This window comes from Melitaea cinxia, chromosome 20 (assembly GCF_905220565.1).
Source record: "Melitaea cinxia chromosome 20, ilMelCinx1.1, whole genome shotgun sequence".
Classification (NCBI taxonomy): domain Eukaryota; kingdom Metazoa; phylum Arthropoda; class Insecta; order Lepidoptera; family Nymphalidae; genus Melitaea; species Melitaea cinxia.
In genome coordinates this window covers 14,535,790-14,561,411 of record NC_059413.1, presented here as the reverse complement: position 1 = coordinate 14,561,411, position 25,622 = coordinate 14,535,790, and the positions used below count along the sequence as shown (strand labels likewise).

The 25,622-nt window shown below is 35.6% G+C and overlaps 2 protein-coding genes across 2 annotated transcripts; both read right to left on the bottom strand.

Annotated features, from left to right (window-relative positions):
- Nucleotides 1–1,281: 1,281 nt before the first annotated feature.
- On the bottom strand, nucleotides 1,282–17,022 carry LOC123663307 (poxin-like). The gene is made up of 6 exons (XM_045597996.1): nucleotides 16,863–17,022; nucleotides 16,672–16,790; nucleotides 4,479–4,631; nucleotides 3,271–3,384; nucleotides 2,221–2,412; nucleotides 1,282–1,707 (listed from the first exon to the last, which is right to left on the bottom strand). The coding sequence occupies exons 1-6, from the start codon at nucleotides 17,020–17,022 to the stop codon at nucleotides 1,432–1,434; spliced, it is 1,014 nt and encodes a 337-aa protein (XP_045453952.1). The 3' UTR covers nucleotides 1,282–1,431.
- A 5,761-nt stretch (nucleotides 17,023–22,783) lies between these two features.
- LOC123663504 (protein GUCD1) lies at nucleotides 22,784–25,404 on the bottom strand. Its single transcript, XM_045598178.1, has 5 exons — nucleotides 25,309–25,404; nucleotides 24,857–25,046; nucleotides 24,346–24,439; nucleotides 23,442–23,629; nucleotides 22,784–23,024 (listed from the first exon to the last, which is right to left on the bottom strand). Exons 1-5 carry the CDS (start codon nucleotides 25,325–25,327, stop codon nucleotides 22,826–22,828), a joined length of 690 nt encoding a protein of 229 aa, XP_045454134.1. The 5' UTR covers nucleotides 25,328–25,404; the 3' UTR covers nucleotides 22,784–22,825.
- Nucleotides 25,405–25,622: the final 218 nt, after the last annotated feature.

Here is a 25,622-nt window from a genome sequence, read left to right as displayed (position 1 = left end):
TGTTAAGGTGTAAAAACAGCATTTTTACGTTTTCTTTACTTTTATATAAAACATTCCCAATGTGAAAAATAAACGTGTCATTACACTTATGTACATATTGTTAAAACAAAAATAAAATTATAATATAAAGTTGTGGTGGCGTTATGTATGTATAATAATATGCACGTCTATCGTGGGTTGTGGCAATTAAATGTTATTTAGTTTGTAAGAACTATTGTACAATAAAACAAAATGTATTTTTTTAATAGTTTTATTTAAAACTTAAAACGCTTATAGTATAAAAATAACAAAAACAATATCATTGGCAAGCTATAACAAAATATTGAACGAGGAAGGATTACAGTAATTAAACTACATGTCACTTAGTAGTTTACAGTCTAAGAACAAATTCTAAGCATTCATTGTATTTTTTTCCCGCAATATTATTTTTAGATGTGCGAGTAAATAGTAAAGAGTAATTATAATAAAATAAAATATATTTCTTAAAGAAAAAATAACTTTAATGAAGTGACTTACATACTATAACAAAAATAAAGCGTGCACGCATGCGTTATGTAAAGACATACCATATGTGATACTTTTTTAATACATTTATACACATCATAATATAAAGAAGTAATTAAATAAAAATTACATTTTAATATCAATTACTTAAGTAAGAAAATTAAAGTAAGTAGTTTAACATTGTTGTCTGGAAGAGATCGCTCTTTAGCGATAAGACCGCCTTTTTTTTCTTTTTTTGTTATTATTATTATTATTATTTTCTTGCTTGTTTCTTTATCTTTTGTGTTACATGTATTGTTTCTGGTTGTACAATAAAGTACATTTTTAGTCTAACCTTGATTTAAATCAACAATACCATCTATTATTTATTACACTTCGAACAATAGAACTTGATATACATATCAGTTATCACTTTTTATCGAAACAGCTGTGTAGCGAGCATAAAATACGTCACGTGATACTTTATTTTGCCTCCACCATACACAGAGGTGTAGGGGGGGGGGGGGCAATGATTATTTTCATAAGCCCATTTTAAAGTAGGTATAAACTATGTCTTTATGATAAAGTTTATTTATTTTATTTCTAAATAAGTAAGATTTATTTCAAGCCAACTACGACGATAACTGTACGATAAATAATTAAATAGTCTATGTATATGTATGTCACATCACAATATGAAAATAAAACAATGGGACTATTCCTCCATTTTCTTGCGTTTCAGAAAATATTATTTAACAAGTATCTTAAACATTAATATATTCTTGGTACACTAGAATAAAAAAAAATACTAAGTACTAAAGGCGGCCTTATCGCTTAAACCAATTACTTCCAGACAACTTTTGGATGGAAACTAAAAAATAAGAATTTAGTTGATGTACTGAAACAACACACTTGAGTCCTCGTAGTTGGATGGTAAATATTTCATCTTTATAAATACTCAATATCAGTTGACAAAACACCAGGTAAATAGTTGTACGACAGTTGTCTGCCATTCTCCGCCATGAGCACGATCCTGGGCAGCTTCCCCCGGAGCAGGACGGGCTGCGGCGGGGCGCTGGGGCTCACCTCCACGGGGGGAAGTTGCGCTCTGTACTGATTCAGCTCCTCGCGTGTGTCGAAGCCCTTGTCGCCATAGTAGCACTTACCCTCCTCGATATCCACTATCTTCCAGGGCTTGGAAGTCTCGAAGAAGCCGCCTACGCCCTTAAAATTGTAAAATAAATAAATAAAATAAAAATCTTTGAAGTAGACTACAAAAGCACTTTACAAATTAAAATTATATTTAATGAAACGCACAGAAGATTTATTTATTTGTTTTATACTAGGTGGCAAACAAGCTTACGGTTCGCCAGGTCGTGGGCACCGTGGCCCATGGATACAACACCAGGAGCGTTGCGAGCTCGTTGTCGACCTTACGCTCTTACCATCTCCCGGAGCTCAGACTGCCTCACTAACCACACGAAGACAACACTAATTGAGAGTTGTGTTATTTAACCGTGATCTCCTTAGGTCGAGGTACTCTCCCAGTCGAAACAACGAGTGTGCTTCAGACCACACGATTGAAGCAAAACTTACAAAACGTAACTCTCTCGTTCTATCTTCACCAACTTATATCCCCCCCCTCGACTTCCGTTCGCCTCGCCCGATCACACTTTTCGTAACGCTCTCGCACATTCACCACCACTCCCACTCACACGGAGCGCGCGCGAGGCTCACCTCGAAGCTGGAGACGGCGTAGTGGTTCCCGCGGCGCGCCGTGAGCACGGTCGCGAGCGCGCCGCCGCGGCCGGCCAGCGGCGCGCCCGCCACGAAGCGGTTGGCGGACTCGAAGGTGGGCGCGCCGCGCCACTGCGCCAGCCGCCCGTCGCTGGACAGCAGCAGCACGCGCTTGCTGCGGTTCAGGAACACCTGCGCGCGCTCTCTTATGATATATATGTGCCACACGGTCCACACGGCCGCTGAGGCCTCTAATATCCCACTGCCATCTCTTTCTCCATGTAGGAGAAGGGTCAGAGCTTAATCCACCACGCTGCTCCGATGCGGGTTGGCGGATATATTCTCTACTATGAGTAACGATCGCTATTAAGTGTAAATGATAACGACCGGGACCGAGAACTTAATGTGCTCTCTGAGGCACGATGGGGATGGGGTCCACTATGACTAACAGCCAGGGCAGAAATAAATATTTGTATAAACACAAATATCCACTCCGAACGGAAATCGAACCCGCGACCCAGCACATGCCCTAGAATAGCAGCTACTTAATTTTAATGCTGAACAGCAACGCTACATAGCTTCAATTAAATAAATAAACAAACGCTTCACACTCAACGGACCGTCCGGAACACAATACACAAGCACAACGCCCAGACCACGACAAACATCTATATGGCCAATACAAATCTGTCGTGAGCGGGGATCGAAGCCGCGACCGCCAGCGCAACAGTCTATGACCACTTCTTCTCTTCTTCTTCTTCAAACCATCCACGAACCCGTTTAATTGTACACACGAAATTATAACGAACATGATCCAGTCGTTTAATAATAGTTAGGTGACATACACAAGTTTAGTAGGGAATATCCACCAACTCGGATTGGAGCAGCGTGGTGGATTAAGCTCTGACCCTTCTCCTACGTGGGGAAAGAGGCCTATAGCAGTGGGTTATTACAGGCTGAAGCCCAGTCAAATAACGTCTAGTGCTTGCATTTTTCCGTTGTTTAGGTTGTTTGTGTTGGTTACGAATTACGAACATGGGAAGATCTCACCTTCTCCACGTAGTTCTCATCCAGGCGCACATACGCGAGCTCGTCGAGCGGCGCCAACAGCTCCTCCGTGAACACGTCGCAGTAGTGGTGCGTCGTCTGAGACCGCTGCTGTACCTGGGGTAGGGATCGTACCACATTAAAACTATATACTTCTGTTTCTTTCATATACCATGTCACCTTGTCCTTGTACCATGTACCTATGACTTTCGACCACATTTCTGTTCTTTTTTCCAACTAACGTGGAAATAAAACGTACCTACGGCTGGAACACCAGTAATATTGAAATTCTTTTATAATGCTATGTAGCCATGACTGTTCATAGTCATGCCGAAGACGGGCAGCAGCGTCTTTGGTGTGAAAAAGTCAGTCCTGCGGTCACCAACCGCCTGCCCAGCGTGCTGACTATGGGAAAAACACATGAGTTCACGCCATTTTAGAAGCAAACTTGTGGAAACTTATATCCAGCAGTGGACTGCGATAGGCTGAAGTGAGTGAGTGAGTGGAGTAATTCATAGTAAATAATAATATAGAGGTTTCAAGTTGTCTTTGTTCGTTGTGCAGATATCTTATATAATTTTATCAATCATCAATCAATCAATCATTACAGCCTATACAGTCCACTGCTGGACATAGGCCTCCACAAGTTGACGCCAAAAATAACAAATATATAATTTTATATTTTATATAATTAAAAATAAAGATTTTTTTACGATGCTATTGTGTTTGCTAGGATGACAATGGCCTGTCATTAACAGAAACAAAAGCCATGTATTACAAAATATACTCGTAAAAACACAAACATAATATAATTTGAAACTCAACAACGATTCAATGCGTATTATTAGAGATAAATCAAAAAGTACCAGCTTTCGAATATAAAATAATGATCAAAATCGGCACAACCAGTACAAAGCTAATCACTTAAAATCTATTCAAAATGTATTAAATAAAAAAATAAAAATAAATAAACCCTTCACACTCAACTGCCTCCAGTAGAATTTTCTCCTGTGTCGGGGGTCCAAAAACACACAGAATACACAAGCACAAACGCCAAACCACGACAAACATAGTTAGGCCAATGCAAATATCTGTCGTGAGTGGGGATCGAACCCGCGATGGCCAGCGCAACAGTCAGTACTGTAATCGCTGCGCCAACGCGTCGTCATAACGTAACGTAATTGTATTAAAAATAAGAACAATGAAGTTACCTCTTCCGGTGTAGCGCAGTGTATGGGCATCACGGAGCCGCAGCTGGCGAATTTCTTTCCGTCTCGCTCATGCAATTCGGCGGGGATCTGCATCTTCTCCACCAGCCCCTTGTACACGTCGTTTGTTACTGTCTTCTTCGACATCGTGATACGCTAATTAAAATAAAAACGTGTTAGATAATTAGCATCTTTTAACACAACGGGCAAAGCACTGGTTTGTGACTGTTGCACAGATAGTTGCAGGTTCACTCTCCGCTTATGGCATGCATTTGTATGGGTCATACCGTTGTTTGTTGTCTGTGCTTGTTTATGGTGTGTTTTTCCAGACCCCCCCCCCCCCCCCCGATATAGAAGTAAATCCTAATGGAGGCCGTTGAGTGTGAGTCGTTTATTTATTTATTTATAATTTTTAATTTCTTACACTTCCAGGTGGGTTTCAACTACGTTAATATTTCAACAAGCTATGTTTGATGTGCTGTGTGGCTACGGCACTAAAGAATTTAGCCACCCCCTCTCTTCCCGTGGGTGTCGTAAGAGGCGACTAAGGGAGAACAAGGTTCCACAACCACCTTGAAACTTAAGAAGCCGACCGATGGCGGGATAACCATCCAACTGCTGGCTTTGAAATACACAGGCTGAAGACGGGCAGCAGCGTCTTCGGTGCGACAAAGCCAGTACTGCGGTCACCAACCCGCCTGCCCAGCGTGGTGACTATGGGCAAAACACATGAGTTCACGTTATTTTTGGCGTCAACTTGTGGAGGCCTATGTCCAGCAGTGGACTGTATATGCTGTAATGATTGATGATGTTTGATGACGATTCTGTCAATATGTTTCAGCACGAAACGAACCAGATACAGTGATAGCCAAATTAATGTAATAGTCGTCTTTTAAGTAACAGTGATTGTAGTTAATAATAATAATTTACTTTATTGCACATTTAAATAAAGAACAAAATTTACATTACAAGCCATATAGTAACAAATTGTACAACCAGGCAATCTTATTGCTAAAAAGCAATCTCTTCCAGACAACCTGATAATGAAAGGCATATTACTTTTCAGATGGGCAGGTGGTATATAAACATAAATAAGAAAAAAGAAGTAGTTATTGTAGGTATTTGGAGTTTACTACTTTAGAATGTATATACGACCATATAGGGAGTGAAATTGTGTGAAACAGTAAAGCTGAGCGGTTACGCGACCTGCCTTGAAAACTAGGTCGGCATACAATGCGGCGTATGGCTCACCTGATGGTAAACGATTACCGTACCCTTTAAACGCCTGCTATACCAGAAGCATCGCAAGCGCGTTGCCGACCCCTGACACCCCCTCCCCCCAAGCTATGCTCACCTTACTACCTTACTCACCAACAGGGGCACAACACTGCTTGGCAGCAATGTTATTTAGCTGTGCTCTTCTGTAAGGTCGAGGTACTACTCCAGTCGGGCTGCTCCAGATTTGAGCAGGATATTTCCAGCTGTGCCCTACCTCAGTTTAACCGCGTTTTATGGCGCAACGTCTCTTGCGAGAAAGAGATCAATATGGTTTTAATGAACAGATAATCATCCGACAGGTAATCATCCGGTCAGAGCTGACACTTTTTTTGTGTTTCACTAAAAACAATGATAAGAAAATTATTAACAAATAATATTGTTTATTTTCTTTTATGATTAATGTAAAAAGACTAAATCCTGATAACAATGAATGATCACTTATAATAACATAATTATATCGAAAGCAATCACAACATATATAGGTACATATTTTATAATAACAACTTTTAATTTAAATGTCACCTTACTAAACTTTACAATTGTATAGTTTCTTCTACCATTTTTGAATATCATATCAAAAATTGACCGCTCCAGCGGGATTCGAACCCGCGTCTTCGACATACCGTGTCGACGCTCTAGCCAATTAAGCTATGGAACGATATACCACTAGAGCGAAACTTTTTGACATGATGATTTTTACTTTCGGTTTAAGCGAACCGTGGCGCCGTCTATAGTGAGTTCTTTACAGAGACTCGTATCTATTCAAAGTTTCATATTACAATGAAAATCTTTGACAGGAGACGACACCATGCTATTTTTAATATGTACGATTTTTATTTTTGTGTTACCCACAATTAGGAATTCTAAACATTTTTGAATATCATATCAAAAATTGACTCTTCATCACTTGATCAGACTTGATCAAAAATTGATTCTTCTACCAGTATATAAGTGTATAATCTATGGTTTCTTCATTCAGTATCCGCCGTCTCATGCTTATGCATATTTTAAAACACAGATGTTATATTTTTTTGGTTATTTTAACAGTATAATATATTTGGATTTTGACATAATATAATATAACATTAAGTATAGTTTATGTTCTGTCCCATGGACTGAAAATTGTTATGCTTGTCGAAAAAAAAACCCTAAATAGTATATTTACTATTTGACTAACACTAAAATTTAAAAAAAAAATGGCGTTTTTATGTCGCATAAGATTATCGCGCTGACAGTTCTCTGGCAGTTTTGCTCTGGCACAATATAAACTTATTAATCAAGTGTATTTAGACTTTCAACGAATACTTACTGCAATTTTTACCAAGGCATATTTATTAAGATTGTAAAAATCAAACCGGACAGAACAATACAGTCTTTGTATAAGTCTTCCGGTGGCATATTTTGAGTTTGAAATTCAAAAAATATTCTGAGCTCTTGACCATGCCAGCGCTCGCGAACATGTGACTCATTTCTGTGATTAAATAATACGTACGTACTGTTTATTTACTGTGTTATTGTGAATTGTAAGTATTACATCATAGTATGAAGTTGTTAAATATATTTTTATGTATGTTCGGAGATAACTTTGTCGTTTATTAACCGATTTTGAAAATTCGTTTTTTGTTAGAAAGGAGAGATCCCAGGTGTGGTACCATGATAAGGAAACCAGGATGTGATGATGGAATCCCAGAGAAATTGAGGGGAAACCCTCGAAAATCGTAGTAACGACTAGTGCGTTTGTTAATTTATTTTCATCTACTTACGTGGTATTACTACTAGTCGATGTAATTGAAGTCGGTTTTTTTTTCGTTTGCGATCAAACACAATTATTAAGTCTCGTTTATATTTATACAAATCTAAAGCTTTAGATTTCCGTTCCAGCGCCATCGACACAAACAGCCGTTTCATCAAAACGTTGCCGTTTTATCCGTAAAAATTTTACCCTCATGCGTCTTTAGAAGTTTTACTTCAAAACAAAAATTACTTTATTCAAATATGCCTCAAAGCACCCTTGAACCGTCTTTTTAATCGACTCAATTCGGTTGTATTTTTCTTATGTATGTTACCTCAGAACTATTAATTGGGTGGACCGATTTCGATGATTCTTTTATTAATCAAAAGGTGGTGCGTGTCATGTGGTCCCATTAACATTTAATTGAGATCTAACAAATACTTTTCAAGTTATATCTTAACGCGTATTTACTTGACTATTTTTTCGTCGATCTACATTGTATTATACCGCATAACTTTTCACTGGGTAAACCGATTTTGATGATTCCTGTTTGAATCGAAAGCTGATGTTTGTCTAATGGTCGCATTTAAATGATGATCGAGATCTGGTGATTACTCTATTTGAAATCGTTTTTTTTTTTCGTTTGCGAGCAAACACAATTATCCCTACTAATATTATAAATGTGAATGTAAGTTTGTTTGTTACACTTTCACGCGAAAACTACTTAACATCATGGTACAAATCGACGGGTGCAAAGAAAAAAAAGTTAACTACAATTTTGAGATTTTTTTTTATTGCAGTAACTAACTAAAAACTTTATATTTTACACCATGGAAAAATAAAAAATACAAATATCGCCTCATTTCATGTACTTTTGTCAAGTAAAAGAAGACAACTACTGCTGTTTTGTAAAATTACACGACGTACATGCGTTCAATTACCGCTTGGCCGCTTTTACGCGGTCCGCGCGGGAGGCGCACGTTCATTCCTATTGTGTCATCAGTCAGATGTCATGTGCTTCGCCGGCCGGCAACAATGTTTGTTTGTTTTGGCTTTTTACGTATTAAGGTTTGTGTGAAAGTATTATCATAATAATAAACCATTTGAATAGATCACAATAGACATGGCAAGACGTTTTTGGAAATTTTTGGAATTGGAAAAGTCATACTTTTTACACTTACTGAAATATATGGAACATCTTTATTAAATCCAGATTTATTAATTCCTATGTAGAAACGACCAAGTGGTAGTTAATTCAGTTGTCATATTTTTAAGCACAATGTAGAGGCAGACAACTGCAATATCTCGTAAATTTAAACATAATTAGAAGAAATGAAATATACAATTGTTTGTCTTTATAAAAAAAATATAGCAGTGATGAAAAATTCAACAAATTTGGTTTGAAATTGACAAAATGGGAGCACTTTTTCCTATTTTGCGCTCTCCTGAAAAGTTGCTGTTTTGTATATAACTCTTTTTACTTTGCACCCGTCGAAATATTCTTGGAGGTATTAGAAGTAGCATAGGATACTTTTGATTACAAAGAAAAATTCAATGCGAGCGATGCCGCGGGTAAAAGCTAGTCAAAAATAAAATTACATTTTTCTTAATTAAATAATTACAGTTAAAAGTCAATGTATCACCGATTCGGTACGTAAGTATAATAGTATATTCTGCAGAGAAGAATCGGCAAGAAACTCCGCAATTACACTTTAAAAAAACTGTGTTGTACTATAAAATATATAAACATTACGATGCGTTGGCGCAACGGTCACATCACTGATTTGTGGCTGTTGTGCTGGCGGTTGGGGGTTCGATCCCCGCACATGACATACGTTTGTATTGGCCATACAGATGTTTGCCGTGGTCTGGGTGTTCTTGCAGTCCTTGTGGGTCTCCCCACCGTACCTCGGAAAGCACGTTAAGCCGTCGGTTCCGGTTGTTATCGTGTACACCTGATAGCGATCGTTACTCATAGTAGGGTTTACATCCGTCAACCCCCATTGGAGCAGCGTGGTGGATTAAGCTTTGATTCTTTTTCTAGATGGAAAAAGAGGCCTATGCCCAGCAGTGGGAATTTCGAATAGACCAGATGTGATGATTGAGTTAACCAATCATATATTATGTATTATTTCATCATATCACTTTAATAAGCATTCCAAAGTCATAAAATTACAATTATAGGCATCCCTAAGTAATATAATATCCTAAACCCAAGTACAGATTTATGGGTTCAAATGACTTACTATTTTTTCCACCACGTGACCAGCCTTATCGACAACAGTGCTGAGGTCAACGAGGTTTATGATCAAGGACAGAACGAAATTTAATTCTTTATAATCTATGAAAAGGTGATACTTTTTATTTTAACTAATTTAACCAAAAAGGTCATTCTGATACATTCATATAATGTCGATAATTTGGTCAGACGATTGTGTGAAATTAACTTGTTAACCAGAAAACTTCGTCTAAAATATCTTAAATTGACAAAAATATACATACCTATTTACTTTAATCAGAAGAGATTAAGTGATTAACGTTTATGTGCTTGGATCTAGTAATCAGATTATAAAAAATAGTTTTTGTTGAATAGTTGACCGATTAACCGTTATCGCCAGAAGTGGCAGGCTTTGAAACATCTTTCTATGACTAATAAAAAGGGAGAAATTAATGAGTCATCTTAAGGATATCAAATTCGAAAGGGTTCGAACCGTTTAGAGGAAAGCTGATGTAGTTTTTCGTGTCTAGAATTAAATCTGTGAGCATTTTGAAAAGAGAGTTTCAGAGTTTTCGAGAAAAGTGATTTTTTTTGGAAAAAATATTTGATTTAAAAAAATATTCAATGTACAGTTTTTTAGACTAATATGATTAAGAAAGAACATTTGTTTTCGCTATCAAGAAATCTATACATATAATAAAATGGTAGGAAAGTCAAAACTGTACATTGAATATTTTTTTAAAGAATACTTGGGGTGTGATCTACAATCGATACCGAATCCAAAAATATAGTTTTTGGAATGTTTGTCTGTTTGTCTGTATGTATGTCTTTGTCCGGGATAAACTCAAAAAGTACTGCATGGATTGACTTCAAATTTGGCACGAATATTATTAAGAAGTTGGGTCAACATATAGGCTACATATTATCACACTATCACCTACGGGGAACGAGCAGTGAACCTTTATTTCTTTAACGCATTCTGTAACAACGTGTAATCTAACGACCCATATTTGAATGTTGTTGTTATTACGTTAATAACCATCTCATAAGCTAGCTTCACACTATAAATAAAGATATTCTGTAGTATATTTGGTATCAGCATTGCACCCGTGCGAAGCCGGGGCGGGTCACTATTACTATATATAATCTTTTAAAAATCTGTCAATAAAAAATAATTTCTAGAAAAATGTTAAAAACTAGTTCAACAAACCAGATTTAAAATTTTCGTGCGTTACTTGTTACAGATTCCAGTAGCACTATCACAAAAAAAATATTGTTCTTTTAACTTTTTACGAGTCACACATATGCTCAACACAAAGCCGAACCAGGCACTGAATTATACGCTGATAATGTTATCACATCTCAAGCCTTATCTTTATCGGTAATTAGCTTCTTAAAAACAATATGAGCAGGTACGTCACATTAAGGTCATAAACACGGTGCACTGATAAGGTATAAAAAAAATAGAAAAAAAAAATTGTTTATTAGCTAAATCCAGATCATTATGAAACTTTGTGCACATATTCTTGGAGGTATTCGAAGTAACATCATACCGGGGGTAGAAGCTAGTAAATTATAATAATAACGTCGTCTATCGTCTGTTACTAAGATAATGCTTGTTATAAGTAACGGCCGACTGATACACGCATTTTACTTTGATAAATATTGCACATACAAATAAAACATAGATAATTAAATATACATATATATATGCTACGCACATTGGCCTTAATCCGTCTATTGCAGACGATTTAGACAGTGTCAGAAAGACACTGTGTTGTCTAAGACACTCTTTAGGAAAACACAGAGTTGCTTAAGCTCTGCGCCACCCTCTCGACCTCACTGGCTAGGCCCACAGGAACGAGGACGAGTCGATACGTGTGGAGCCAGATCGGCTGCAGCGGTCTTTCGCATTTTAGAGCTATGCCACGAATGCTTGACGGAGACCCCATTCCGGGTTTCAAATGAAGTTTTCCTTCTCTAGGACCCTGATAAATTTGAGCCAGGTTTATCCCTCGGTCACCTTTTACGTCCCCCACGGGAAGAAAGGGGGTGGTGCTATTTTACTCGGCCGACACCACATGGCATCTATATGCTATAGATAAACTGACTAATTCGTCGATTTCTTATCATCAAGCCTGTCGATATACGTGATGCTACGAATTTTTTAATTATAATCGTAATAAGAATCAAAAATTACTATTAAATTTTTTTTAGGTATAAATTAATTGGCTGACAAAAGTTATAGGAATAACTAATTATAGTAACAACCGGTGTAGTGATGCGAATAGTCGCCTAAAACGCAGGCGCTTTGCAGGTTTGATTCCCGCTCGGTTTGGATGCCTGTCTTTGTGGACCTCCCCATCGTGCCTCGGAGAGCACGTTAAGCCGTCGCCGATTGTTATTATAAATACCAAATAGCAGCGTAGTGGATTAAGTTCCAATCCTTCTCCTACATATACATGGAGAAAGGGGAATATGCCCAGCAGTGGGTGACTGAACGCAATTATTGATATTGATGCAACTGTTGTTATATTAAGGGGTATTAAAAGACGAATGTGGGTGATCATAGTATCACATGAGTGTTTTAATACTTAAATATCAACAGTTGCATACAAGACTTTACCTACACCCATAATATGAATACTCTATAGAAGATTCTGGAAAAGTTAGCCTACTGCTAACATGAAAATAGCCAGAAGAAAAATGGCACGGATTCGAATAACCTGCTTTGTTTACGGCGCGCGGCGTTCTGGTAATGACTAGTGAAACGCGAATGAATGACGTTCTTTTTTTGAAATTCACACAGATAGCACGCATCGAGCCATACGAATGTGGCTGTCTGTTGAGTAAACCCTTTGCACAGAAGGGGTCGAAAAAAAAAGTGTTAATATGAAATTCAGTACAGCATTATATGATCCGTTTGGATGATATTATGGTTATTAGGACATTGGGTGTTTTAATGTTGGCAATAAGCTATTTCAAAATCTTTTATATATTATAAGCATGGGAGTAGATAAAATAAAAATATCGTAAAGGGATCGTCCATTAATCACGTGAGGTCGAACGGGTCGAAAGGGGAAACGGGGGAAGGGATTTGGAAAAGGATAAAATATCACAAGGGGTAGGGCTGTAATGTGTATTACGTGTATTTATTTTTACAATTTGCTAAAAAATATCGCGTGATTAATGGATGACCCCAAAGAAATAATAAAGAGGGAGTTTTTTTTTTTAATTAAAATAGATTAAGGATTAGTATTTAAAAAATAAATCGTTAAATTGATACATGAAAATATTGTCTACATTTATTAATTTTTATTTATTTTTATAATCGTACATTTTTTTCTAAGTACCCATATTTTTCCTACCTTTAATTTTAAAAAAGTGATGTGTCGCATTGCATTTAAGTTAAGCGAAATTGGCTAGACTCGACTGGCTTATAATAACTCCAATATGTAGGATTTTATATTTCGCTCGCGGAGTTCCCTCTATTATTATCTATACAAATATCTAAAATTGGAGTGTCTGTTTGTAATATTAAAACAGCTGCTTTTTACTAAATTCATATTTAGGTATGTACACACGTTACATATACCAAAATAACATATATTTTTTTTATAATTTTTGTCTGTCTGTCTGTCTGTCTGACTGTCTGTCTGTTTGGGGGACTTTCACTGGCAGATAGCTAATGTAGAGTAATTTTTTTTTTTTTTTTTTTTTTTTTGATATCGCAGGGTAACCCATTTACGGGTGATATCCAGGATGCCCGGGTAGGCATTCCTAGACCGTATGTCGGCTTAGCACTTGGGGGTGCACTACCGACCAAAACCCCTGCGGGAGCCTTCAGCCGCTTTAATTGGAGGGTCCCGGAACTGCAGGCAACAGGATCCCTCCAGCGACAGGCTGGCCTCGGCGAAAAGACCAGACTTCTCCTCCATGGGACTGTCCGGCTCACCTCTGAACAATCCCGACGACGCCATGTCTAGCAGGACCGGGTTCCCATCCCGGCCCGACATGGGCACAGGGGCGTTACTGGAGACGCATTAAGTAGCGCCTCCTACGCACCCCCGTTCGTCGCCTGCGGACGGAGGCCTCGTCGGCGGCCCCCTCTCTCATCCGCTCGTCGTTCTCCTTCTGGGACATTACTGTCTCGCAGAAGGAGACCATCGCCTTCCAGGACTCGTCGTCACCGAGCATCGCGGTGATAACGCTCGGTAGTGACAAGTCCCCTCCGAGGACTGTCGTCAGATCGCGACGTAGCGCCGCCCATCTCGGGCACACCTCGAGGGTGTGCTGGGCAGAGTCCACCGCCGCGCCACAATCGTGACATTCAGTCGTCGGCTCCCTTTGGGCCGTCCGACACAAGTATTCACCAAAGCAGCCGTGCCCGGTGAGAACCTGCGTCAGACGGAAGGTGAGGGGTTTGCGCTTACGGCGCATCCACCGCTCAAGGACCGGGCGCAAGGCAGCCGTTACGCGAGTGCCATACGGCTGCTCCAACAGGTCCTCCCCCCACCTCCGCATTAATGCTTCTTGCCCCATCCGGCGCACCCGTAGGATCCCGTCCAACGTGAGGTTCTCACCGAGAGCCCTCCTACCCGAGACGTATGAGTAGGTCTCGGCAAGGACCTCCGCCACGAGCTCCCACGGGGGGTCGCCAGCTAGAGCAGTAGCTGCAGCCCACGATACCGTACGATACCCCCGAATCACCCTCACCGCGATGATCTTCTGCGCCGACCGCAGTGCGGCCTTATTCTTCGCAGTGAGGCGATCCGCCCAAACCGGGGCACCGTACGTCGCCATACTCCGGCAGACTCCGGAATATAGCTGCCTGCAGGCAGCGCTGGGTCCTCCGAGGTTCGGGAGGAGTCTGCCCAAGCTAATGTAGAGTAAGGAGTAACTTCCATTAAACCAATCAATCAAGGAGTAACTTAGGCTACTTTTATTTTAGATTTTTTTTATAACTCTGCGAACTGAACAATAATTATTTTGTTAAATTTCACACGGACGAAGGCGCGGGCACAGCTAGTAAAATATAAAAATAGACGAGATATTTGTTTAATTTATAAATCGATTATAATAAATTGAAAATGTTGTCTTTGCCATATTGCATATTTCTTTCTTCATCCATCTATTAAATATCCTTCTTAAGTTTTCAAAAAATACCTATTTTAAACAAGTTAGAACATTTAAATGGCATTATTTTGTATTATTAAATTGAATACAAATACTTACAAATATTTAATTTATTACAATTATTTACAATATTCCATTTATTTTACGTAAATAAAAGTCACTGTAACACTTTAAGTACAACATGAACTTATAACGAAAACTTTTGAACTGAAGAAATCCTCATTGTCCTCACTACAAATTTACAAAATACAAATCTATTTAAAAATATCTACGAACATAATAGACTAATACTGTATAGCAAGATGTGTTGTTCTCTTTTATACCAATTAAAACTGAAATAAGTGTAAAGCAGAAAGATATATTTAAAGTCATACGTCTGTGAATGTAAATTCAAAAAATTAAATCAAAAGGATACTTAATGATTGATAAATATAATAGGGTTGTACCGTTGTAGATTGTTTTTATAAGTGTGACTATTTTTACATACTTATTTAAAATATAAATTAACAATTGATTTATTTTAAATGGTTTAAAAGTGTTGAATTATATAAAAATACTAACTGACTCGGCAAACGCTGTCTTTCCGCTAAACGCTATTTAAAAATAGGGGTTTGTGGTAGAAGGGTGAAAATTTAAGTTTGTATGTATTTTTCAACGCCAAATCATAACAAAATAAAGAATAAATAATTTATCTAAAAATTAAAAAAAAAATAGGAGTGGACTTAATAATATTTTAATTAATAATGTTAATATTTAGGGGGATGAAAAATAGATGTTGTTCGATTCTCAGACCTACCCAATATGCATACAAAATTTCATAAGAATCGGTCAAGCCGTTTCGGAGGAGTTTATCTACAAACACCGCGACACAAGAATTTTATATATTAGATTAACATTACAAAAACTTAAAAAGTTACAACGTACGCTTTCTTTATCTACTTTTTAATTACTAACTTTTTTTACTAGTAATCTGTCTAGTTTTGTTTATAATAAATACAGTTAAACAAGTTATAGAGAAAGAGGCGCTTCCTTATGAATAGCATTTTAATTCGATGCAGTCTAGATCTTTAATAATTTTCAGATATAAAAAAGATTACAAATAATATTAAGTTTAACATAATTAATTATTAATAACTGGACCTTATTTAACATATAACAATACAGAAATAATGTTTCGTAAGAAGAAATTTAACTTACTGCCTTTACTCTCGCGTCAATTGTAACTATTGTGTACAGTGTAATAATCTTTAACAAAATACACATATTTGTTAACCACCACATTTTACCAGCGAATGGATGAAAAGTTTACTATCTTCATTTATATATAGGGCATGTGTTATGTAATAACATATTAGGGAATTCACCAATTTTTAAATTTGTTTGACTTATAACCCTCGTCTTTGTCAAACAATATGAATGGAAAATTTAAAACGCAATGTTTTGTATACATATTAAAATATAATTATATATTACAACTGTACGTATTGCATTTGTTTTTTCCAATTAAACGTGTTTATGCTAAGAACTAGAAGTTCATTACATTAGTCCGTTAATGCAGTATTTCGTAGGAAGAAACATCAATTACGCAGCATTCATGCACCATTTTTGCATATGTCTATAAAAACTAAAAATTTGTAGCTAGTGCCAATTACGATAGAACTTGTCGTATTTACCAATCTTAACTTATGAAGTTAGAAAAATTTAGTCATGAGACAGTTATAGACAGCTAGTCATATTCTATAAAAATCAAAAATCAGTAACTATCGAATCGTATAATCTATATTGCCTACTTTAGGGAAAGTACTGGAAAAACTTCTGTGTGGACCGCTTACCTGGCACCTGAAGCACCACATGTCCTCAGACCAGCACGGTTTTCTACCTAAAAGATCAACTTGTACGAACCTTGTCTCGTTTGCTGACGAGCTGTCGGTGTCTGTTGACTCTGGGTCGCCTGTTGACGTCGTTTACACTGACTTCAGTAAAGCGTTCGATCTAGTAAGTCACCCTATTCTATTGGACAAACTCTCGCGATTAGGAATTGGCAACAATATTCTTAAATGGTTCAGCTCATATCTTGAAGGTAGATCGGCAAATGTTGTTTTGAATGGCTTCACCTCCAATCCATACTTGACTCCGACGGGCGTACCGCAGGGATCGCATCTTGGTCCTATATTATTTAACATCTTCATAAACGACATCCCCAACAACATCCGTCACTCACACTGCCACTTATTCGCGGATGACCTCAAAATCTCTAGATGTGTTAAAAGTCGGCGCGATTCATTGTTTCTTCAGGAGGATTTGGATGGCTTGGCGAGTTGGTGCAACAAAAATCAGATGACGTTAAACGTGAACAAGTGTAGCGTTATAAGGTTTTCCAGGCAAAGATTAAGGAAAGACTGTGATGATTATGAATATAGAATTAACAACGCTCCACTTAAAAGGGTTGAAACTATACGTGATTTGGGAATCACTCTGGATAGATGCTTGCGCTTTGACACGCATTTTAATGCCATTTCTGCTAGGGCTCTTAGAATGCTTGGATTCATTCTGAGAAACACAAGGGAATTTAAACAGAGTGACACTATTATTTTACTATATAACGCATTAGTCCGAAGTTCCCTGGAGTATTGTTCTGTTGTATGGAATCCAGGCTACAGGGTTTACATAGACCGAATCGAACGAATCCAGAGAAAGTTTTTACGGATTCTGGCGTATCGCCAGAATGTTGGATATCTGCGAGATTACCGTAGTAGGCTCGAACATTTCAAAATGACTTCGCTGGAGGAGCGCCGGCGTATGTACGATTTAGTATTTTTATACAAACTAATAAACGGCGTACTTGATTGCCCTCAACTTCTGAATAAGTTAGATATTTATGTACCCACTCGAATACCGAGACATGGTAAATACAAGCCTTTTGCAGTGAAACGCAGCTATACTAACCTAGGTTCAAATTCTCCCATAAATAGACTTGTGCGAGAATACAATAAACTAGCTACATCCACTCTGGAAATTGATATATTTAGTGACAAGTTGACAAAATTCAAAAAAATAATTAAAATTAATGACTCAAATGATGTAGTATAATTTTATTATATATTGAATCTTGATTAATGTTAGTTACATTTATTGACGACTTTAAGTTCTTTATTTTTTTTTTTTTTTATTATTACTGAAAAGATAAGATTAAAGCATGGAAATATTATAAATCGGAACAGTTAATATTTGATTTAAATCAGCTGTACTTTAATTTGTGTTTTATTCTCTATTTAAATTGAAATGGTCAGAATAATGTGACGTTATTAATTATTTGATCTTAATTAATTATATTTAATTTTAACTAATTATTGGTAATGATATTATAATATATTAATTAATTGCGAAGAATGACATTGTAATTTAGTCTTATCATAAAAGCCGACATTACAAATGATTGCAGGTATACTTTATTTATTATATAACTTGATAAAAAATAGATGTAAATGGTTTCCTTTTTCTCAAATTCTAAAATTTATTTTTAATTAGTACTATTGACGAAATCATCAAAAATCAGCCGTAAATAAGTTTTTTTTTTTCTTCTTTTAATCTTCAATTATTTTTATTTTTGGTCATTAATTATTGTGAACACGTTGGGACATTTTGAAAATATTACGATTGTGAATTTAATGTTTTTATTATTATTTGATTGTATGAAATTTATAATAATTATGTATATCTATTGACATATGGAGGGGCTCTCTTAATTTTATAATGTATTATAGTTTATTCTGAGATTTTAGATATTTGTTCTTGTTGTTTATTGTTTTGTTACTAATCGAAAAACTACAGTTGTTCATGTATTGACTATGTTGCACTTTGGATCTTTTCTGTGTTCTCTATTTGTTATAATTATTATTACTGTTTTTATTAATCATTGTCTTAAAGATCTAAGAAATTGTTAAATTATTAAGTTAGCCCAACTGCAAATTCTTTTTAATCTAGAATAATTTTATTGTACTGATATAATTAACAAATGCGACGTTTTAATACTTTGCTAACATTATTGTACAATCATAATCAAATGTGACTGATTGTAAAAATATGTAGGTATTACTATTTGATTGATTATTCGAGCGTCATTATTGTAAATGCTGTGCCCATCTGTAATTGCGGGTACACGAACATTTTAACATAATGTACGTACGCTAGATAGTTTGCTGTGTACCTTGCGTTGATGAGCCTTGAATAAATAAATAAATAAATAAATAAATAAATCGTGAATTGAAACTTTATCGTGTTAATGATATCAATTCATTAACAGACGGTTTCACAAATCTATCATTTTGTACTGTTCTTTTTTTGGCTTCTATCAGAACTAAGATAGCACAAATGATTTAACCATTGTCACGAAGAATATTTAAATCAATAGTTGATATTGATTTCTAACGACAGATTTTGAGGACTATGTCCAGCAGTGCGATGTTCTAGGCTGAATCAGACAAATTTTGAACCGAATTCGTATAAATTTGATGTTAAAATTTCGTTATATATAGTATATAGGTATACTCTCGTGTATAAAGCCAGCATTACCAATAAAAACAAATCGCACGCTGATGCTTCAAAGAAAAAGAAATCGTTGGTAATAAATCGTATTAAAGATGATAAAATTCATGGCTTTTCCGTCAACAGTCGTAATATCAAAATTAATTTGGACTTTTCTCAGCTATCACAGCATCACGGTAATCACGATGGAACAACATGAAGTAGTTGTATGTATATAGGTTTACACTATATTTTCAATAATGACTCAAAAGACGACATGTATTTCCATAGAAAGCGCCAAAATATTATTTTTCATTTCTTGGCAAATTTTTATTTTTACTTTATTATAATTAGGCATTGAAAATTACATAGAAGCCTAAATTTTCATAATATATATGGCAAAACAACGTTTACCGGGTCAACTAGTATTAATGTAGCAATATGAAATAATTAGAAATTTAATCAATAGTAATAAACTAGGCAAAATTAGTAACATATTTAAAATAGGATATGGTCTTGAGGTGTTCCTTCAGAATCAACAACCTACATTTAGCACATAAAATATTTTATTTAAATGCGGTTATCTTTTATAAAACTGAGATCTTCTTTAAAATTATTTTTAAATGAATAATTTCAAGATCTAAAATTATGACGAGTAGACAACCCTAATTCAAATAAATCACGAAACAATTATAATCAATTTAGTTGAAAAATAAAGTTTCCTTCCCAGGAAATAAGGTTTAAATTGCAATTAAACTATCTATCGATCTTTAAACATTATAGTCGGGAACTCCCGTTTATTATTCTAATATTAAAAAAATTAAGAAATCTTTTTATTTGTTCAAATAGACAATAAGAATTATTTTTATTCTGCATACATATTTTTCTAATAAAACTTACAATATTATATATAAAAAAATACATACTTCCAACAACCTGTCTGGGTAACTTGTCCTCCTAGTAAAGCGCAGGAGCCGATGAGTAAAACTACAAGAAAAGCAAAGTTACAGTTCCTCTAGTTTACTTTCTGCTAAAATTTACAGATTTTAGGGTGGTCAGTCGTTTCTTTTACTAAAAAATAAACGTTTTTATTCCCAATACCTATAGCAAAAAATCATAGGCAAAGAATCACATAAGTACTTGTCTATAATATACTTATTTTAGGAACTCTACACCATTCATACAATTACGAAGTATTAATTCTTCGGTGTCGGCGTCTTCGGTGCGACAAAGCCAGCCCTGCGGTTACCAACCCGCCTGCCCAGCGTGGTGATTATGGGCAAAACACATGAGTTCACGTTATTTTTGGCGTAAACTTGTGGAGGCCTATGTCCAGCAGTGGACTGTATAGGCTGTAATGATGATGAAGTATTAATTACATGTTGAGCCTATACCTATTGAAAAATAAGCTAGTCCTTAAACAAGATTTGAACTATTTTGCTTATAAACAAATAAATACCTATCTTATAACATACGCACAAGGTCGTCTGTTCCTGCGGTAAGCAACTTAATGATTGTGCTATAGCTAACAGGCTTTGTAGGTAATTTTTTTTTGATAAATATGCATAGAAATATTACATATATAAATAAATATAAATATTACACCTAGACTCAAGGGAGAATCGAACCCGTAACACTTACTTATGTAAGTATTGTGTATATTTAAAAATGTAATCATACCTTAAATGTATATACATATATGTACCTGCGTAATCACGCCATATTGTCATTGAAAATAATTAATTAATATTATCGTTTTGTAGATACTTACAATTTTATACAAATCTTAATTTGGTATCAAAAAAGTCAGAGCGATTTAATAGTTCATATGAAGGTCAAATGTTAATATTAAAGGGGCCTACTCAAAGCACTGCCTGCAGGGCCCTGCTTGCAGTGCCACTGCCGATCGTATTGTATGTATGCATGCAGGGCCGATATTTTAATTGTTCACCCTGTCGCAGGGCCGCAGTGTCGTTCTGCCAGCCCGACACACGATCTCCCGACTCCGTAAACTGCAATCAGGGACATGTGTACCTCGGTCGGGCCGATTTAGACTACCATTTTGTTTACGTCGGTACATTGCGACGTTTGTCTACTCTATTTGACCTGGGGTTTGTCTTGTCAGTGGTTGTCATTTAACAATTAATCAGTTAGTTGGTGGTTAGTTGGTTTGGTTTTATTATATTGTTTGGCTCTGTTTTCTTCAAGAAAAATGAGCCAGCGAGAAAAAGACGTGTGGAGGGACGTAATCTAATTGTATAGGGATTTGCCATGTCTTTGGAAAACTAACCACGATCATTATCATAACAAAGATATGCGGTCGCAGGCTATGTCGCTTTTACATGAAAAATATAAAACTTTTTTACACCAGTGCTTCCTTTTTTTCTTTTGAACGCTACAAGTACTCAATACAGTCAAACCCAATGCTATTTTTTGGTGTTTGAATAATGTAGGAGCCATTTATAAAAACTGATGAATTTAGGCAAGGACAAAGAGAACGCAAGTGAACACGACAACGTATGCCGCGTAAATGATTTGCAGTGCTTTGTGGAGCAACATCCTCTGCGGCAGTAACTGCAAGCAGGCCCTGCAGGCAGTGCTTTGAGTAGGCCCCTTAACGTGTCACAGATACACAAGTAGTGCTCACCGGGAAATCCCTGAGAATAGACAAGACATTTTTTTTTCTTTTTGGTAAAAATAAAATTAGCAAAGATATTTTAATCGATATTTTTTAAGCTTTCAATTTATTAAATTTTAGGTATTTAATTTTTTTACCGAGTTCAAAAAAGAAGGATGTTGTCAATTGGATTTTTTTTGGTGATTTTTTTTTGAAAGTTGGTGCTTGTCGTGTGGTTCAATTTCATTTTAAGTGAGAACGAGTTGCGAGGAGTAGTTTTTAGTTATACCTAATAAAATGTATTGTATTATACTTATCAATATAAATTGTAGTCGGTTTGTTTTGTTCGACGCAACGTTGGCACAACGGTCACAGCACTGGTTTGTGGCTGTTGCGGGTTCGATACCCGCACCTGGCAAACGTTTGCATTGGCCATAACAGATCTTTGCCGTGGTCTGGGCATTTGTGGTATTGTGTGTGTTCCGAACCCCCGACACAAGAGATAATCCTAGTGAGAGCCATTGAGTGTGAAATAAAATATGATTATTGAACATTATATCTATGTAAAGCAACGGGAATTCTTATTAACTGGGTATTATTTTGATATTTAATCATATAAAATCAATTTAGCCTTTGACAAGTATGCTTCAAAGGCACCTTTGAATTGTCATTATATAAAATTAAATTTAAAAATAGGTATACTTACAAAATAGCTTTTTTATTATACATATACTAATACATCTGTTAACACACATTACAAATCTTTGTACCAAGGCTTAGTGCACAAAAAAAAAAAAACAATAATCATTCCAAACAATTTATTACGATAAATATTCTTAACCTATTTACATTTTGGTGTAAATTTTTTTATAAATGAGTATAATATCACAGTCCGTACCTAACGTCAGCCGTGCGGCTTGTAGTCGTTTGAATGTTGTAGCGCAGAATGGCGAGGAGCGTGCTGGGTCGCGGTACAGTAGCTTACTACTTGACACGCCAAATATCAAGATGTAGTGACCACGGTATGATCCGCCGAAAATACGTCTAAAAAATACATGGTATATTAAACTTCTATGAAGATAGATAAAATTCACTTAAAACTTAATAAAAAAAAATTGAGAGTTATAAAAGCAGAAAGCACAATGTGTTTTTAGGTTAGGCTTTTGGCATCTGCAACATCAGAGGAATTCGAGGCGTGTCACTGGCCTAAAATTACATTACATGGGTATATTTTAAATTTGTAATTAACATTAGTAACCCATTAAATTTAATTTTATTCAACTGCTAAAGCAGATATAGCTTTTTCTAGCGTATGTTTCTTTGTGTGTGTGTCAAATCTTGACTTTGTACAAGCGGCACGATTTGAAAGATTTTTAGGTACATCATTAAATTCGTCATGAAATATTGAGAAAGACTTCAACCTTTTTACTTTGTATATCATATTGAACTCGAGTAATTTACCTGAATTCAGCGGTAAGCTTGTTATGTTTACAAAGATCACATGACAACAATCCAGCATCTACCAGAACAATGGCCGGTCCTTTGTGCGCAATATGAGATACTAAATCTTTTACTGATAGAACTCCATCATATATTCTAATACCGCATACAGGCGCATTAGCAAATTTTTTGCTGATTCGAGTCGCTACCTAAAATATGTTTTAGTCGTTTCTTTAGTAAGGTAGTAATAAGTAACTAATCAATATTTATTAAATAATAAATTAATATCTTTAATTCTTTATTATACACGGTCGTCTGTTTCTAAGGTAAGTACTGAATGCTTGTATTAGAGGTACCTAAATAACAGCTGATTGTTTTAACTGATGTTTTTAAAATAAATATACATACAAATAAAACATTTAAATGAATATAAACATTACACACAGATTCAGTTGGGAATCGAACCCACGACCCCGGAAGCAGAATGCAGGGCCACTATAAACTGTGGTAATAGGCTCAATCAAATTCTCATTATTAAAATCAAGAATCGTTTAATTGTATTTCGCTCGCTTTATATACTTACATAGATACTAATGTTCAATGATGATTTTTTTCACATTCAACGGCCCCTACTAGAATTATCTACTAAATAAACGTAACGGCTAATACAAGCGTTTGCCACGTGCGGGGATCGAACCCGCAACAGCCACAAACCAGTGCTGTGACCAACCAGTGTTGCGCCAACGTGTCGTCAAAACCTAATTGTATTTATCAACGGAATAATAACTTATTTTATTGCCAAGGGTAAAAAAATTCCAACTTTAATAAATAAAATAATGAGATTCATTAACATGGGTAAAACTTTGGGGGTAGTCTAGGAACTAACAAAATATTACATTAGTGTAAACACTAACAATTTACCAACCTTCTCAGTATTGATATTATAATTAGTTAAATTACTAAGAGATCGTGTGTTAGCCGACTGTCTCGTGGTGTACATGCAGTGCTCAATATTATATCTGAAAATTATTATTTGTTAATATATAAAGGTCGTTAGGTTATCCCAGATTTTGTGGATGTCGTTAATAATTCGTTACGAATGTTTTTAGAACATAATTTTATTTTTATATACGGGAATGTACCGAATAATAGACATAGCCACAGATAATTTATATTATTTGATGACGTATAGTATAGACATTTCCAATTAACAATTTTTGTTTTAGTTCAACAGTTATTTTTTATTTGTAATATACAAAAGAATACACATTTAAAATTTTTTAATCTAATTTAGTAAAATAAGTAGCACAGACAAAATTAAGCATATATTTCTACAATAATATTGCGCTAATCTGCAAGACAAAATATCATATGTGTAGTAAAATATCATTTGCCATACTATTCAAGAACAAAATATTCTCAAAAATAAAAGTTACCGTTTCAATAAATAACAGAGATCAATAGTACATGTGGTGTGTCCAAAACCCTCCTTTTGACATATTTTGGTAAAGTTATTTAGGAATTTTGTTTTGTCCTCTTCAGAGAGTAACATGAGAATGCAAGTTACCCCACAGTCCCAGTTATACCTTTGTTGGATGTGAGGTACATTGTGCTGAATCAATGCACCTGGAATATAATTGTAGATGTAAAAACTTTTGTAGTACACTGTTCTATTTATTACAATACAATTTTAGGTAAAAATATTTGTATTGCAAATGTAAACTTTTTACCGATAAGAGTACTCAAAACGCTATTACAATTTGTTGTAAATGTTAGAATTGTTCGTTTTATTGATATATACTGTTTACTATTTTATTTCCACTGCAGTTTTAATTTTCTTTGCGTTTCTAAGTTCAATTAATATTTAATATATAATTCATGTACTTACCATTCTCACCTGTTGTCATGGTTTATTGCTATACAATTACGGTGTTACATTATAACTTTTGAATTACTGCGTGCTTGAGCTACAAATGTATCGTATAGAAGTAGTTATCAGTTGTTATCATTTCTTATCAGTTATCTACTTACCTAATTAACAAAGAAAAAATATATGTGTATATAGATTGTGTTAATAACATGAAGAAATTTGTATATAGGACTACTAACGAAACTTTTTAAAAATTCTTTGGTATTTTTGTCGAACTTTGTAAAAAAATAATATTATTGTGATGAGCCAACCAATAACCAAACGGCGAGTGA

Bases quoted from the DNA above. Each gene is read 5' to 3' on its own strand.
- LOC123663307 (XM_045597996.1), bottom strand. From the start codon at position 17,022: ATGTTAAATAATATAGGACCAAGATGCGATCCCTGCGGTACGCCCGTC. The intron at 2,413-3,270 runs GTGAGATCTTCC...GAGCGCGCGCAG, and splicing joins ATGAGAACTACGTGGAGAAG to GTGTTCCTGAACCGCAGCAA. The intron at 1,708-2,220 runs GTGAGCCTCGCG...TACAATTTTAAG, and splicing joins ACGCCGTCTCCAGCTTCGAG to GGCGTAGGCGGCTTCTTCGA.
- LOC123663504 (XM_045598178.1), bottom strand. The intron at 23,630-24,345 runs GTTGGTAAATTG...AACATATTTTAG, and splicing joins ATAATATCAATACTGAGAAG to GTAGCGACTCGAATCAGCAA. The intron at 23,025-23,441 runs GTAAATTACTCG...TGTATTTTTTAG, and splicing joins AAGCTTACCGCTGAATTCAG to ACGTATTTTCGGCGGATCAT.